General features: G+C 41.9%; 1 protein-coding gene across 2 annotated transcripts; it reads left to right on the top strand.

The window, feature by feature from the left end:
• Positions 1-28: 28 nt before the first annotated feature.
• LOC144002078 (zinc finger SWIM domain-containing protein 6-like) lies at positions 29-16,433 on the top strand. Of its 2 annotated transcripts, XM_077496933.1 has the most exons (13): positions 29-1,479; positions 3,844-4,209; positions 5,545-5,693; positions 6,620-6,770; positions 7,538-7,723; positions 7,868-8,029; positions 8,118-8,264; positions 9,556-9,882; positions 10,960-11,095; positions 11,173-11,330; positions 12,833-12,996; positions 13,064-13,145; positions 14,000-16,433. In XM_077496933.1, the coding sequence occupies exons 1-13, from the start codon at positions 1,095-1,097 to the stop codon at positions 14,863-14,865; spliced, it is 3,279 nt and encodes a 1,092-aa protein (XP_077353059.1). In that variant the 5' UTR covers positions 29-1,094; the 3' UTR covers positions 14,866-16,433. The 2 variants fall into 2 exon arrangements, with proteins under 2 accessions (XP_077353059.1, XP_077353060.1); XM_077496934.1 differs by lacking the exons at positions 10,960-11,095; positions 11,173-11,330.
• Positions 16,434-17,573: the final 1,140 nt, after the last annotated feature.

Here is a 17,573-nt window from a genome sequence, read left to right as displayed (position 1 = left end):
GATAAAACTGCAAGAAAGATTTATTTATTTTTTCCCCCCAGATACGATCTGTCATTTGGCAGTTTTTTTTTTTTTGTTTTTTTTTTTGTTTTGGCCTGGCGTTGCTAGCAAAAATTGTAGTTCCACGCATTACATGATGGTTTGTGAATTTCACGACAAGCAGCAGCAATTTATCACCATCCCCAGATATAAAACTAAATCGAAGAGAATGACGTTTAACCAAAACATACAATAGTATACTACTATCTTAACTCATGTTAATGAAAAATGCTTAGACGCGCTAACAAAACTTGCATAATTGTTTCTTTAGTTATAACTTTTAAGATGTGTTCAGACCCTTGAATACACTTTTAGTTAACATGATATTAGGCAGCCATCTTGGTTCAAAAATTGACATTTCCGTGTCATATTCAGGGCCACATATATTTTTCAGAGTATGGGTGTCTGTAAATGTATTTGTGGTCAATATTCTTAAACATTTTATTGGTTAGTCAACTGGAATGTGTATTTAATACACAGCGTCACTTGTTGAGACCGGACTTCCTTCCCAGGCTCATGCTGAAAGCGTGATTTCGGAATCTGGACTTGTGCTCCGACATTCCAGTAAGCCCCTAAACGTCACACGGGGCGGTGTTGCGTTCAGGGCCCTCCTCTTTTTCCCATCCCTCCACAACCACCACGAGGCTCCAGTGTTGACAGACAGGCCGCCTCGAGGCACGCATCGTTTAGCGCCCCCCACGCCTTTCTCCTTATTTCGACGCCCGCCGAGAAAAGTGGCAATTAGAACCCCCCCCCCCCACCTCCCTCGCCGCCTGGAAGCGTCTTAATGCGGCAGCTCGCAAAGTCTTTAGCAGCTGGCCGGAGTCCGCATTTAGAAGGAAGCTAACCGGACCCGCCTCCTCTTCATTTGTCAACAAAAGGGTTTTGACAAGCCCACGGAAGCCCTTCCCCCCCAACACGGGCCCCTTAAAAAGGATGATTTGGCCAACAACCGAGTCGTGGCTAACATTCTCGCTTCCCACTCGCGTTCATATGCTGCCTTGACTTCCTCCCCAACCACCCCGGACTCCGTTGCCTTTCGAGCCCGAGCTAGCATGGCGGACCGCGCGGCCAAGCGGCTCTGCTGTCGACCGGGCCGCGACTCGACTCGTCTGCCGGGCCACCAGCGAGCCGCCGACGAGGCTTCGCCGGACACGCAGAGCCCGGAGTCGCTGCTGGACCTCGCGGCGAGGCGAGTGGCGGAAAAGTGGCCTTTCCAGCGGGTGGAGGAGTGTTTCGAGCGGATTCCGGAGCCCGTGCAGCGGCGGATAGTGTACTGGTCCTTCCCGAGGAGCGAGCGAGAGATCTGCATGTATTCGTCGATCGGGAGCGGGGCGGAGGAGCTCGGCGGACCGGAGAGCGGCGACGAGACTGTGCTGCCCTTCCGCCGCGGCGTCGCCCTCCTGGAGAGCGGCTGCGTGGACAACGTCCTGCAAGTTGGTGAGTACATGTTTTTTTGTTTGTTTCATATATGGCGAAAAACAACAACAACAACAAATTCCAGAGCGGCTAAACAGGAAGAAAGAGGGCGACAATGAGCCTTGAAATCGGCTCAATGGGAATGTGCTTTGGGCACTTTGCATTTCCATTGCAACATTTAAACGCCCTCAGTGGGATTAAAAACGTAAGAAAGAAGCGCTTGGTAACTTTTGTGCAAAGTTTGAACATGGAACACTTCTGCTTTCTGTGTGGAATTGACACCTTAAAAAAAAAAAAAGTTTGACCCGGCGAGAATGTTTTGTACTTTTTGGTGATTTGTGTATTCATTTTAAGATTTTTATGTTTTAAATTTTTTGTTTTTAACTTTACTTTCATCAAAGCCAAATAGTTTACCTGAAGCTGTTATGACATACTGTACAAAGTTGTCTTTTATTTTGGAGCCTATCAAAGTGCATGAAAATTAACAGCACAACACATCAAAGCAAAAAACTCGTTAAAATAGACAAATATATCATAAAATCTGCATATGCTTATGTTATCCAACAACACTACAAAGTACTAGCTAACACTCGATACGTTTTGTAAAGTAACGGCAATTACGGCAACTTCATCTTTAAAAAAAAAATTCTCTTAAATGATGTTTGTTTGTTTACATTTGTGAACCACATAGTAAGGTCACTAAGAAGAGATTAGAGAGATGTTGAGTTTTTGTAGGCTGAAATGCTTTTAGGCAGATCACAGCGCGTGAATTAAATGATAAAAACTGTAGTGAGCGGAACGTAGATTTAATTCGAGTAAAGTATAGCATTAAACCTGCAAACAAATACATGGATTTGATTGGAAAAGTTCCTCAAGTTAATGCAACAAGGATATTGTAATGCATTGCTACCCACCTAAGAGAGCAGCCAAGTGTGAACATCGCAGGGAGGAGAGTGCCATGTGGTTTCTCTGTGGAATTGACACCAAAAAGTGTTGCTGCGGATCACATTGACCCGTTAAAAAAAAAAAAACACAATTTTCAAAAAATATTTTTGTCAATTGTCAATTGAGGAAGTAGGCGGAGTTTTGCAACACCTGACCATTCGAGAGCGTGAATGGATTTGTGCAAGCTGTTGTCACTATTCTGTTTTACTAATTTTTTCATATTGAAGATTAATTAATATAACGCACACTCGCACACCTCGGGGCCTGTAATCCAATTTACTCCGCACGCTTCATTGGAACGCTAATGCCGTCTGCTACACGTCTGTGTGGAACCTTTTTTTTTGGGGGGGGGAATGAGCCGCATCAGCACTTGTCCAACTCCCTGGACCTAAAAAATCCCCAGAATTTTCTCAATTGGAAACTTTTCTTGGGAACCAACTGGAATTATTTATTAGAAGACTGGTGCTTTAAATTTATCGGTTTAATTTGTCCCGTGACCAAGCTTGTAACTTAATTTACTGTGCTTCCAAATCAAATCAATTTTTCCTTAGTGAAATGTCATCAATTTGTTTCAGACATTATTTTGTTACAATCTGAGCTGAATTGTTTTAAAAAAAAAAATAATCCAATTGTGATTCCCCCCCCAACATGTGTGATTTTTTTATTTTTTTCAAGGTTCTCTTCCCATTCATTTTGTAACAAACCGAGACAATAAATCAATTTGTTTTGCAATAAACAATGTTAGATCTGTTGTACATAAATGTGTGGGTCTTAACACTCAAATAATGAAAATCTGTGCCTTTTATCACCTCAGCTTTTCACGTTTTATGAAACGATATGTAATGAGCATGGGGACTTCACTTAATAAGCACCGAACTTACCAAAACATGATATAAAGAAATAAAATATGACATATTTGGCAGTAGAGAGGTCCTTGGAAATATAATCCTAAACCCTGTGCAAAAAAAACAAAAAAAAACATGCTAAGCTAGCACAAGTCCGACAAAGACGTATTAAGCAAACAAGACGATTAATAGTCACGACGGTGGCAGGGCAAATTCTACTCAAACTCAAAACTTTTACTTTTTCTTTTAGAGTTTGTACACGAGCAGCTTATCGAGTTTTTTTTTCCAGCTCCTTTTTGCCGTTCCAAAAATTCCACAGTAGCGCAATCGACGTGCAGCTTCGTTCCGGATCGCGCATCGCAGCTTCTAGAGTTTATTCAGAAGCTTGCTAGCAAAACTTTTCGGAACAACTTGTCATTACGTACATTCTGAAAATATTCCCATTTATTATTGCAGAGTAACTGCTGAAATTTCTCAACAAAAATAAGCGTAGAATTTTTTTTTCCCCCATCGAATCCTTCGTCAGTGAAAAAGTTTGTGTGCAAGTCCTCGCCGGGCCAAAAGATTTAGCGTCACTTCCTTGCCTCCCCCGCAGGCTTCCACCTGAGCGGCACGGTGCGCGATCCGCCCGCCGCGGCGGCGGCGGCGGCGGCGGGGCTGCTGTGCAACGTGAGCGTGAGCTTCGACCGCTGCAAGATCACGGCGGTGACGTGCGGCTGCGGCAACAAGGACATCTTCTACTGCGCCCACGTGGTGGCGCTGGCGCTGTACCGCGTGCGCAGCCCCGAGCGGGTCACGCTGCGGCTGCCCATCTCGGAGACGCTCTTCCACATGGACCGCGACCAGCTGCAGAAGATGGTCCAGTACCTGATCTCGCTGCACCACACCGAGGTGCTGCCCACCGCGCAGAAGCTGGCCGACGAGATCCTGTCGCACGACTCCGAGATCAACCAGCTGCACGGTGAGCGTGTTCATTTCATCAACAAAAACGAAAATCTTTTCGTCAACACACATTTTGAACCGGATGAAAATGAAACTAGACTAGACTAAAAAAAACCATTAATAAATTAATAACTGCGACTAAATCAGTCGCATTTCCGTCCACTAATAAAAACGAGACTAAAATGTTCACTCCCGGCGTTTTCACTGTTTTACTGGATTTTGACTGATTTTGCAAGGCCCACAGAATATTGTGTTCTATTGCCATAAAAACATGGAATCTACCAAAAGAAAGATTAGAGTCTCTTCTTTCATCAGGAAATTTTTTTTATATTTGTATCTGGTTCCATTTTGCAGCAGTTAGCATTAGAATATAGTAGGGGTGTGAATTGCCTAGTACCTGACGATTCGATTCGTATCACGATTCACAGGTCACGATTCGATTCGATACCGATTAATCCCGATACGAATGGTCACGATTCGATACCGATTAATCCCGATACGAATTTATAAGTCGATTGTTGCGATTTTTTCCATTCAAATTTAGAAAATACTATCAGTAAATTTGTACATGTACACTGTAAGATTTGTATGAATATATTTATCTAAAACTTGAGGCTTATAACCGTGAGCCACTGTACACAAACAGTTTGCAATCTGTTTCACATTTGAACAGCATTAAAATAAAAATATTAAGGCTTAATGTGCCGTTCATATAACATTCTTCCATGCTCAAGGTGTGAATCCTAAAAAAAAAAAAAAAAAAAAAAAAAAAATCGATTCTGCCAATTATTGAATCGATTCGAGAATCGCGCGATGTAGTATCGCGATATATCGCCGAATCGATTTTTTTTTAACACCCCTAGAATATAGCTATGTTTCATCATTGTTCACAAGCCTGTTAAAACAGTGGCAAATAGAGCTTGTTGCAACATGGCCCGTGCTGCTCTCTTATACTCTGTTGCCACTTGCTGGCCGTTTTTTGTAATAACTACCATTTGCTTTAAGCGACCTCTTCAGGTCTGAAGCCGTATTAAAGGCTTCTGTATGCTCTAGCATAAAAAACAAAAAAACAAACAAACGTATAAATATGTTTTTGGGAGTGAAGGGCAAAGTAATGAAAAACGTATTTATACGTTTTTGGGGTTGAATGAGTTAATAAAAACTAGGGATGTAATGATATCCAAACATCACGATATGATAATTATCACGATAATGTGGGGAGGTTGGCAATACTGTTAAAAATACTGTTCAAATTTTAAAAATGGCTGATCAAATTAACACGAGTGTCTCCTAACATTCGGCCGTTCAAAAAAAACATTGAACGGGTTTGTCCTGGACTTGCGGTGGTCTACAGGCGCTCCTGACCCGACGGCCGGGGCCAGCGTGGATGACGACAACTGTTGGCATCTGGACGAGGAACAGGTCCAGGAGCAGGTCAAGTATTTCCTCTCAATGGGCGGCTCTCACGGATCCGGCAAGCAGCTCAACCTCCTCTTCAGCAAGGCAAGCGGACCCCCCTGCCAAAATTAAAAAAAAAAATCAATGACTATAAGTGAAAATAAAAACGGATTAAAAAAAAATAATAATCTGAAAATTATATAAAAAAAATGAATAAATATAAATGGAAATAAAAATAAGAAAAAATATATATACAAATAAATAAATACATTTTTTTTATTATATATTTTTTTATATCCTTTTTTATTTTCATTTTTATTTTTTTTATCTATTTAGTCATTTATTTTAATGTTGGTAGTTTTGGGCCGCACTTGCCAAGTCGAAATGTTATTCAAATGAGGGGGGCGGTCCTAAGCGCGTCTTGGGTTGGACTCCGCCGTTGCAAAACTGCCCGTCATTGGTCGAGTGAGCAGCTCGGCGAACCAGGAAGTCTCGCCCGCTTGCAGTCCAACCCAAGACGCGCTTAGGCCCGCCCCCCTCATTCGACTTGGCGGTACGGCCCAAAACTGCCAAAATTCCAAACTAAATAAATAAATAATAATAATAAATAACAGTGAAAACAAAAACGGATATAAACAAATATAATTTGAAAATTATATTCAAATGTATTTATTTTTATATGCATTTTTTTTCTTTTTATTTCTATCCATCCATCCATTTTCTTGACCGCTTATTCCTCACAAGGGTCGCGGGGGGTGCTGGCGCCTATCTCAGCTGGCTCTGGGCAGTAGGCGGGGGACACCCTGGACTGGTTGCCAGCCAATCGCAGGGCATTCTTTTTATTTCTATTTATATTTAATTTTTTGGATATAATTTTCAAATTTTGTTTTTTTTTGTTTTGTTTTTTTCATTTATTTATGTATTTATTTAGTCATTTATTTACGTTGAATTTTGTCAGTTTTGGTCCTCCATACCTACGCCGCCATCCTCCTCCTCCGATGCGTTTACTCGCAATTGTTTTTTGGCCGCAGGTGCGAGAGATGCTGAAGATGCGGGACTCCAACGGCGCCCGCATGCTGACGCTGATCACGGAGCAGTTCATGGGGGACCCCCGGCTGGCGCTGTGGCGCCAACAGGGGACCGCCATGACCGACAAGTACAGGCAGCTCTGGGACGAACTCGGTACTTGCATTTCTTTCACGCGCTTTTGTCAAAAATATCGTCATGGTTGAGAATTACAGAGGGCATTAAAAATTAAAAAGGACTCGGGCTAAGATGAGGTTAGAGAAAATTAACGTGTGAAATTGTTCATTCCAACGGTAGAAAAATAGGTCCTCGTTTTAATTGGATTATTTGTCATTTAATTCATGTGAATTAACATATTCAAATACATTTTACAAAGGTTACATGCATAAGTAAACTTTTTGTATTTTGTATTGTTTTCGATTGGTGTCATTATAATTTACTAGTTAATTAACTTTTTGCTTGTATTTTAATACAACTAAAACGTCATCATCTATCGGAAGGTGTTCACCAAACGAGTCTACTTGCAGTATCAAATGCGACTGATACATGCTAACAATGCTAACTAGTGTTAAACGTGCATGCTAACAGTACAGCGCCACGTTGCTTACATGCTATCTATCGTCACTACATACACAATATCAGATGCTGCTGATGCTAGCTCGAAATGCAAAAAATGCTACAACCGTTTGTTGCAGTCTGTGCCACTGGTGGTGGTGGTGGAAATGTTAGCTTGCTAGCATCTCAAAAGGTGTTCATCATACACAATATCAGATGTACACGCTAATAATGCTAACGCGGGAGACAGTTCACTCATTCACTGCCATTGACGGAAAAAGACGTCAAATGATTTTTTTTTTGGCTGGTCTGGCAATGAATGTGTTAACGAGCTAAATGATGAGGTGTAAGGTTTTGTGTCCGTGCAGGGGCGCTGTGGGTGTGCGTCGTCCTCAACCCTCACTGTAAGGCCGACCAGAAGTCGGCTTGGCTGCTGCAGCTCCGCCGCTGGAACGGCGTGGACGTCTGCCCCCTGGAGGACGGAAACCAGGACAGCAGCCAGCTCGGCAACCTCACCAACGCCGCCGTACCGCGAGGACACAACGCCAACACCGGTGAGGACTCTCCAACGTAAAACTACTTTTTTTTTTTTTTTTTTTTTTTTTTATACGTAAACCTCTTCACATTTAAGCCATAAGAAGCTCATTTTGTGGGTATGAAGTTAAACCGGCGCTCCACTTCCTCCTCCCCCGTTCCAGAACCACCTCCGCGCACGCTGTTCACATGGGCCGTGGAGGCCTGCGACCTCCACTGGCGAGATCCCCACCTGCAGCGCATCCTCACGGAGGACCACCGCGCCGATCGCCGTTGCCATGACAACCCGGACCTCTTCAACAGCCGGGGGTGGCCCCTGTGGCATGGTAAACTGAACAGAGAGCATGTGAACGAGCATTTTAGCTTCGCGCTAGCATATAATGTCCAATATTATTATTTTTTTTTTTTTTGCAGAGCATGTACCCACGGCGTGCGCCCGCGTGGACGCCCTGCGTTCTCACGGGTACGCCAAGGAGGCGCTCCGGCTGGCCGTGGCCGTGGTCAACACGCTGCGGAGGCAGCAGCGCAACCAGCTCGAGTTCTTCCGCGCTCACAAAGAAGGTCACTTTTTTTATTTTTTTTATTTTATTTTTTTGTTGCTTAATAATATATAATAGTCCATATTCATTGTAATATTATTTTAAATTAAAAACATGTATTTTTATTGTTGATTTTAACTAACTAATAAAATTAAATTCAATTGTTTCAATTAACCAATTATAGGAGCAAATTGACCAAATTAACAATAAAATAATTCATGCTCGTTTGTCATTTTACTGTTTAAAGAATTGTGAAAAAAACTAAATCTTAAAATCAGTTAAAGAAATGCAACTTGTCTGATCTAATTTGAATAAGAAGTTTTTTAAATTGAGGACGAAACAGACAGATGTATGCAATAAATAAAATAACTTATTTTGATGATAAAATTAAAGTCCATGTATTCAATGTATTCAAATATGGTGTTTTATGCACAGTTAATTTACCATAAATAAATTAGCAAATTATTTAATGAGGTAAATAAAATGTATATATTTTTTAAATCAATTAAAAAAAAAAAATCATTTATGCAGCAGACATTATTTTAATAAATAGTCGTGCTAATTAAAAATTTTATACAAGAAAAAATAGGCCTATATATGCAATATTATATTTTGTGCATTTTTTTTTTTTATTATTATTTACACCAAATCAATTAGCAATTGTTTTTGGGGGTTCTAAATGTATACTTAAATATATGTATGCAATAAATAAAATACGTTTTTTTGATGATGAAATAAAAGTCCATGGTAATTTATCATTACATATAAATAAAATGTAAATTTGTCTGCAAATTTGGTCTTTTACTAATAGTTTATTTACCATAACTAAATTAGTAAATTATTTAAGGAGGTAAATAAAATTATTATTAGTTTTTGTTTTTTTTGTTTTTTTGTTTTTTTATCCATTAAGAAAAATTTGCAAATTAATGCAACAGACATATTATTTTAATAAATAGTACTTCGTGCTAATTAAAAATTTTATACAAGAAAAAATAGGCCTATATATGCAAAATTATATACTGTACTGCATTTCTTTTATTATTTACACCAAATCAATTAGCAATTTTCTTTGTATTCTAAATGCATACTTTTTTTTCTTTTTTCTTTTTACGAATTTGAGAAAAAATGTGTACATTTATACAACAAATATTACAGTACGGTTATTTGTACTACCGAATGAGCATTTATGCTAATTTAGCTTTTTATTTAAAATTGTTTAGCCATAACGAACACATTATTTTCTTACATTACCCATAACTCTCCTTTGCTGTCGTAACATTTAAGATGACACGTATGTGTTGTGTTGTGGGCAGAGCTGCTCCGCAAGGGCACGACATCCGTCAGCAACCTGGAGGGCTGGGTGGGGCACCCGCTGGACCCCGTGGGCACGCTCTTCGGCACTCTCACCGAGACGGACGCGGCCGCGGAGGTGGACGCGGAGGCGGGCGAGACGCCGGCGGCGCTGGCGCTGGAGGTGGCGCTGATGGGCCTCGGGCAGCAGCGGGCCATGCCCAGCGGGCTGTACGCGCAGGAGAAGCTGTGTCGCCACGAGGAGCGGCTGCTGGCCAAACTGCAACAAGTGGAGCTGGATGACGCGCTGGTCGGCGTCTTCCGCAAGCAGGCCGCCATCTTGCTGGAGGGTCAGTCAAATCCACGGGAAGGATTCGGGATAATTCAGACGAGCATGAATTTGGGCGCTACGGGATTGTCTGGAAATGAAAAATAACAAAATTTATGGACTAAAAATGTCAAAACGTAAATAAACCTAAAAATATAAAAAGCACGATAGATACTTTAACTCATTCACTCTCAGCCATTTTCACCGAATCAACCCTCTGCGCTCCCTGACTGATTTTTCAAGGCCCACAGAATATTCTGTTATATTGCTATAAAAACATGGAAGCTACCAAAAGAAAGATTAAAGTATCTTTTTTTCATCAGGAAAAAAAAAAGTATATTTCTTTTTTTATTTTTTTTATTTATTTATTTTTTTATTTTATTTTTTTTAAATTTTTTTTTATTTAAAAAAAAAAAAAAGTATATTTCTATCTTTTTCTGTTTTGCAGCAATTAGCATGTAGAATATAGCAAAGTTTCATCATTATTCACAATTCACTACTACCACCTGCTGGCCGTTTGTGTAATAACTACCATTTCTTCAACCGTTCTTTACAGTTTAGAGGCTGCATCAAAGCATTCTGTACGCTCTAGCATAAAAAAAAACAACAACATATAAGTACGTCTTTGGGACAGCGAAAACATTTAAAATAGAACGTATTTATACGTTTTTGGGAGCAAGTGAGTTAAGAGTGACGTCAGTACAGCAGCGCTAACATAGTTAGCATCAGTTTGGTTCCTTTTGTTAGCTGTTCACAAGTGACAATAACAAAAAAACAGTCTTAATGATAGTAGCAACACATTAACAATCTAAACTGGCAATATTTGTCACATCTGAGACAATTATTTTGTGTATTATCATTTATTTAATTCTGTATTTACAATTTCAGTCCGTACATTTCCAATGTTTGACGTCAACTGGAAAATTTCCAGCCAATCCTGTCGTGTTCGTGAAGCGACCCCGATGCGATCTGGCAGCCCGATCACATCCGGCTGCCATTTTGTTTTGAAGCAGGCATTTTAAGAATCACGTTATAGAGATTTTGCCTCCTGTTACCAATGGATGCTTTCCAATGTGCTTGTTGTCCCTCCCTGCTCCAGCTGGTCCTTACAGCGGTCTGGGCCAGTTGCTATACCGAGACAGCGTCCCCATGCACACTTTCGCCAAGTTTCTCTTCAGCGCGCTGCGACCTCACGATACCGAGCTTGCCTACAAAATTGCACTGAGGGCCATGAGGTGGGCGGAGTGCACAACCGCCAATGGTGCCGACTTACTAGCGCATAATTGAACCGCAGTTGCCTTGTGTGTTCAAGGCTGCCGGTCCTGGAGTCGAGCATGGCGCCCGGCGACCTGTCCCGCTCGCATCACATTGTGTCCGTGGTAGCCGATCGTTACCCTCGCTGGTTCACGCTCGGCCACATCGAGTGCCAGCAGTGTGAATTGGCGTCCACCATGCTCACCGCCGCCAAAGGTGCGTCAAGACGTTTTGTTTTTTACCTGTTAGGTTTACACACCAAAACATACAAGGATGAGAAGACAAGACTTATTCGTTTTCACTCGCAGCGAGGAGAGCAGAGTTGCCAGGTGCAAGTTGTCAAGGATGCTCTGGCAATTCTCTCTATTTATTGGGACTGTTCCCTATCTGGTTACAAAAAATAGCGTTGCACTACTAAGGGGTGGGGGAAGCGCGATTATCTTAAAATAACATATCTGTCTGCTTGGTTGTAAGTGTGTTGCAACGTAAGCATGTGATTATCCATTAAGAAATGAAAGTTCTCGTTTCCGCTTCTGCCCCAGATGTTGTGACTCGTTTTAAAGACAAAAGCAGTTCACTTAAAGTTCATATGAGTGTAAAGCATTTTTAGCAAATATAAAATAACGTAGATATACTTTAACAATACCTCACTTTCAAAAAAGGAAACCATACTACGCGTTTTCACGGCCCGTACGTTTCCACGGAGGCTGAAGTGTTCGTGTCTCAAGTTGTTTTGTCGCCACATCTGTAAAATATTTATTAGTTAGGGATGGAACGATAACGGCAGCGTCGTGATGGCGCGATGTTAAAAAGAGAGGTTGTATTCTATTTGTGTAATTCTAGCACCCTCTGGTGGTTAGTTTAATAGTGCAGTTTAATTTTAATGAGGAATGTTTTGCCCACTGTGACATTTATCAGGCCTATAAATCAGTCATACCAGCAAATACTTTTCAACATCTGAGGGAAAAAAACAACAACAACAAAAAAACACTTGACCTGCTTCAGCCGAACACAACATTTTGAACGACATAGACAATGTTTATTTTTTATTTTTTAACAGTATCATGAGTTTTCATACAGTATCGTATCGTGAATTTTTTTTTTAATCATTTGCTCCCAATAACGTGTAAATACGTTTTTTCTTTTAATGTTTTAAGTGTCCCAAAGACATATTTATACGTTTTTTTTTGTTTTTTTATGCTAGAGCATACAGAAGGCTTTGATGCAGTCTCTCAACTGCAAAGAACGGTTGCAGAAATGGTAGTTAAACAGCCAGCAGGTGGCAGCAGAGCAAAGGCAATCAACCATGTAGCCATGTAGAAAAAAAAAAGCTCAATTACTTACAATTTTAAATAGATTTGTGAAAACTGATGAAACTTAGCTCTCTTCTAATGCTAATTGCTGCAAAACAGAAACAGATAGAAACATACTTTTTTTTTTCCCTGATGAAAGAAGAGACTTTAATCTTTCTTGCTTTTCTAGCAATAGAACACAATCTTCTGTGGGCCTTGCAAAATCAGTCAAAATCCAGTAAAACAGTGAACGGGATTGCGAAATGTGAAAATGGCGGCGAGTGAATGAGTTAATATTTGGAAAGACTGAACCTAAATCGCAGATTTTCAGGGGTGAGCCTGGAATGTGTCCACAAGTCCAGGAAAGACCCTTCCACTGTCTCATTATGGCCATATGCCACAATATTTCAAGTAACGTGTCGCCAGGTGACGTGCACAAGCTGCAAACGGTGCTGGAGTCCATCCAGACGAACGTCCACTCCTCGTCGCACATCTTCAAGCTGGCCCAGGACGCCTTCAAGATGGCCACCTTGACGGACGGCCTGCCCGAGCTGACGCTGCTCAAGGTGTCTCTGCAACTGGGCATCCAGGTAACGGCCGCACCTTTTCTTTGCCCGTCACCATCTGTTCTCGGCTCATTGCCGCTCTTTTTGGCAGGTGATGAGGATGACGCTGTCCACCCTCAACTGGCGCCGACGGGATATGGTGCGCTGGCTCGTCACGTGTGCCACCGAAGTGGGTGAGTTGACATTTTTGAATTGTCGAAGACGAATGCCGATTTTCAGAAGGTGGCTTGGGCCGTTCGGCCACAAATTTTGAGCCCCGACCGAATTGAAATTTTATGTCGCCACTTTGTTAACTATGCAATTGGCTGGCAACCAGTTCAGGGTGTACCCCGCCTACTGCCCGAAACTGGCTGGGATAGGCTCCAGCACCCCCGCGACCCTTGTGAGGAATAAGCGGTTAAGAAAATGGATGGATGGATGGATGGACTTTGTAAACTAGACAAAGTGGGAATGCTGAAAGTAAATTGACTCATTCACTGCCAGCCATTTTAGAAAATTTTCAAAATTTTCAATACCCACGCGATATTACGTTCAATAATTATATTTAAACCGAATCCACCAAATGGCAGACTCCCTACTTTTTGCCTCATCTCATTCTCTTATAATTGACATTAGAAAAATACAATATGCCAAAATACAGCCATTTTCTCCCATGGACTCTGTTTATTTTGTATAAAATGGGGCAATGATGTCATCTACCGGTGGTTGGGCATCAGTAAAGTTGTTTCCAAGTTTGACATTTACAGTGGAGCATAATCAGATTCTCCCCCATCTATCCCCGCTCGAAAAAATATAATTGACGAGTATACTTGTCAAAGGCAGTGAATGAGTTAATCGCATGTTAAAAAAAATTAGTGGCGTTAAAGGCACTTTAAATGATCTCAAAATTAACGTACTAATTTTGACACCCCTAGTTAGAAACAACACGGCATTCCCACAAAAAAAAATAAAAAAAATCTTTTTTTTTTTCTTTTTCTTTTTTTTTCTTCTCTTTTTTCAAGAAAAAAAATCTCCTTTTGTGTCCCAGGTGTGTTCGCGCTGCACAACATCATGCAAAGCTGGTTCACCCTCTTCACGCCGACGGAGGCCACCGTGGTGGTGGCGACCAACGTCATGTCCAACACGACCGTGGCGCGCCTGCGCCTGGACCCCCGGCAGCAGGACAACTTGGCCAAGGCGGCGCGCACGCTGGCCCTGCAGTGCGCCCTGAAGGACCCGCAGAACTGCGCCCTGCCGGCCCTGACGCTGTGCGAGAAGGACCGGGTGGCCTTCGAGACGGCCTACAAGATCGTGCTGGACGCCGCCTCCGGCGGCATCGGCTACACGCAGCTGTTCACCATCGCGCACTACATGGAGCACCACGGCTACCCCGTGCGGGCGTACAAGCTGGCAACGCTGGCCATGAGGCACCTGGACCTCGGCTACAGCCAGGACACGCACCCGGCCATCAACGACGTCCTGTGGGCCTGCGCCCTGAGCCACTCGCTGGGCAAGAACGAGCTGGCGGCCATCATCCCGTCGGTGGTGAAGAGCGTCAAGTGCGCCCCGGTCCTGTCGGACATCCTGCGCCGCTGCACGCTGGCCACGCCCGGCGCGGCGGCGGCGCCGCACGGCCGCAGGAGCGCCGCCAGGCCCATGTCGCCGGAGAAGGCGCCGCTGCGGCACCTGCTGGACGCCGCCGTCGACGCCTACGTCAGCACCGCGCGCGCGCGCCTCGCGCACATCAGCCCGCGGCAGTACGGCGAGTTGATCGAGTTCCTCGGCAAGGCGCGCGAGGCCTTCGCCATGGCGCGCGACGGCCACGCGCGCTTCGCGCGCTTCGTCGACAGCCTCAAGCAAACCTACAAGGGCAAGAAGAAGCTCATGCTGCTCGTGCGCGAGCGCTTCGGCTGACGGGCGCGCACACAAAAAAAAGAAAAAAGAATGGAAATGACCAAAACGCCACCTTTTTACTTGAGTTTTATCCGACAACTTGAAGAGAACCAAAAGTCTTATTTGAGAGTTTGAACATTTCAAAATGAAACGGGCCAAGATGTGAATGAAAAATCTGATACAAGTAAGAGCATGAATGATGAACCGCAGTCAAGCTGGGTTCACTGCACTTGTGTGCCTGCGAGACTTTTTTTTTTTTTTTTTTTGTATGAAAGTACAGAAGTGTATGCATTCATTTGAAAAAAAACAAAAAAAAACTTGGGTTTTTCTGACTAATTTTTTTGGGGAGCTTTTTTTTTTTTTTTTGAGTAAATTTTTTTCTGTTTTTCTGAATATGTTTTCTGTTTTACTGAGTATTTTTTTCTGTCATAAAAAAAATTCCAAAAAACTGAAAAAAAAAAAAAAATACTCAGAAAAACAGGGGGGAATTCTTCCAAAAAACAGAGCACCAACTTCTGTTTTTCAGAGTAATTTTTTTTTGGACCTCTGAACTCCAAATGACTTGTTTCAGACCACTGACCTGTTTATATGACTCGATAGCCCATACACGCCAGTCACCCAGTCACAGGGCGGCCATCTTGTTACTCCCACCTCCCGAGCAGACTACTGTATAAACTATACGGTATACGTACAGATGAGACATATACAGCTCGTAGGCAGTTAGTATCGTATTTTATTTTATTTTTTTTAAACAAGAAAAAAAAAAAAAAAAAACGGAACAAAACACCCACCCCGCCTCCAGCCTTATACTTACTGCCTACGAGCTGCATGTCTCATCTGTATGTGTCGTCTACTCTTGAGGTAGGAGTAACAAGATGGCCGCCCTGTGAGTTCAAAGACTTGCACTAGCGTGTACTGTATGGGCTATAGGCTATCCAGTCATATATACAGATCAGTGGTCCGAAACAAGTCAAAGTAAGTACAAAGGTAAAAAAAAAAAAAAATGCTCAATATTATTTTTTTTTCTGTTTTTTGTTTTTTTTCCCCTGTTTTTTTTTAATAATGTTTTCTCCCCCTGTTGTTCAAGAGTTGTTTTTTTTTTCTTTCTGTTTTTCGGAATATATTTTTTTAGTAAAACAGAAAAAAATATTCAGAAAAACAGAAAAATGACAAAAAAAATACTCAAAAAAACAAAGCTAAAAAAATAGTCAGAAAAACAGATTGATTTTTTCATGTGAATGCAATACGCTTCCGTATGAATGAGTCTTACACTGAATGCAAACATTAACGTCCACCTTCGCCAACAGCCTCAAATTGAAGATGAGCGGCTTTGAACCAAATGAGCGACCAGTCAGTACCTCTTCTTCTTACAGGGTTAGTGTTAGGGTCAGTTAGGATTCCAGTTGAGGTTAAAGGTTAGAGATGTAACCCGGTGTAGGTTGGCCAAGGTTAAGAGTTTCAGGCCCCCAATCGTCACGTTCGGGTTCCAACATTGTGTTCCAGTTTCAGGAAAAAAAAAAAACTCGTTTGGTTGCGCTCGTTTGCCAGACGCTACACAGAAACCTTCTCAGGGATGTCTCATGGGGGGGGGAAATACGAGAACAAAAACATTTTAATGTAAATATGAAAAAAAAAGTTTATGGGCAACAAATGTTAAGTTATGACAGAAGAGTTGATGTGAGGCACACTACATGAAGCTGCAGTCATTTTTTTGTTTTGTTTGTTTAGTTAGAATTTTTTTTCTTTCAACAAAACAACATATCAGAAGTTAATGAACGAGCAGAGTTGTGGAAGGCCTCCTGCTAAGACAACTAGAAGGAATTAATTCCACTAACTGCATTCTGTATAACCAAAAGAGAGTTCTGAGTACCAAATGTTAAGGTCTTTAATTTGCTCTAATTTTTTATTTTTTTTTATCTGGCTTGAAAAGCTCATTTCGGTTGTTAACGCCTTTTGTTTTTGTTGCTGTTATTTATTACTCTCAATTTAAAAGAAAAAAGATTGTACCTCAGCATCAACATGCTTCTGAAACTGATGTTTGTTACACTGATTTGTTTATGTGACTAAATCACTGTTTTTTTAAACTCGTTCAAAGAAACATTTGTTTTTTGGATTAAAGTTTCAGTTTTTGGTTCTAAAAAGGATGAACTGTTTTCTCTTATTTGGATGGTGGCTGGCTAATGCTAGCTTTGCCAATCAGATCTGATATTAGAAACTTCTTCAACACACCGAACCTCTTCATAAGCCTGATAACGATCCTGCTCATTGGAACAGGTGCGTTGGAGCAGGGAAGCATCCCAAACCTGCAGGACTCTGGCCCGTGAGGACCAAGTTTGGACACCACTGCCATCGACAATCTGCTTTTCAGAAGGCCTTCGTTTAGTACGATGTGAATGTACAAAATAAAAAAGTGTGAGCATTGATAGGTTCATATCGCAACACCTTTTAGCCAAGCTAGGCTAGCATAACAGGAGAGTATGTTAGCAAGCTAGGCTAGCATAAGAGGCGATGACGTTAGCAAGCTAGGTTAGCATAGCAGGAGATGTTAGCAAGCTAGGTTAGCATAGCAGGAGATAATGTTAGCAGGCTAGGCTAGCATAACAGGAGATTATGCTAGTATAGCAGGAGATGTTAGCAAGCTAGGCTAGCATAACAGGAAATGATGTTAGCTAACCTAACCAGTAATATCCTTGACTTCTGCTATGTGCATATGTCGTCCTCCAAGACAA

Source organism: Festucalex cinctus, chromosome 15, assembly GCF_051991245.1.
Source record: "Festucalex cinctus isolate MCC-2025b chromosome 15, RoL_Fcin_1.0, whole genome shotgun sequence".
NCBI lineage: Eukaryota > Metazoa > Chordata > Actinopteri > Syngnathiformes > Syngnathidae > Festucalex > Festucalex cinctus.
Note: the sequence above shows the minus strand (reverse complement) of the source record. Positions and strands in the feature narration are given on the sequence as shown.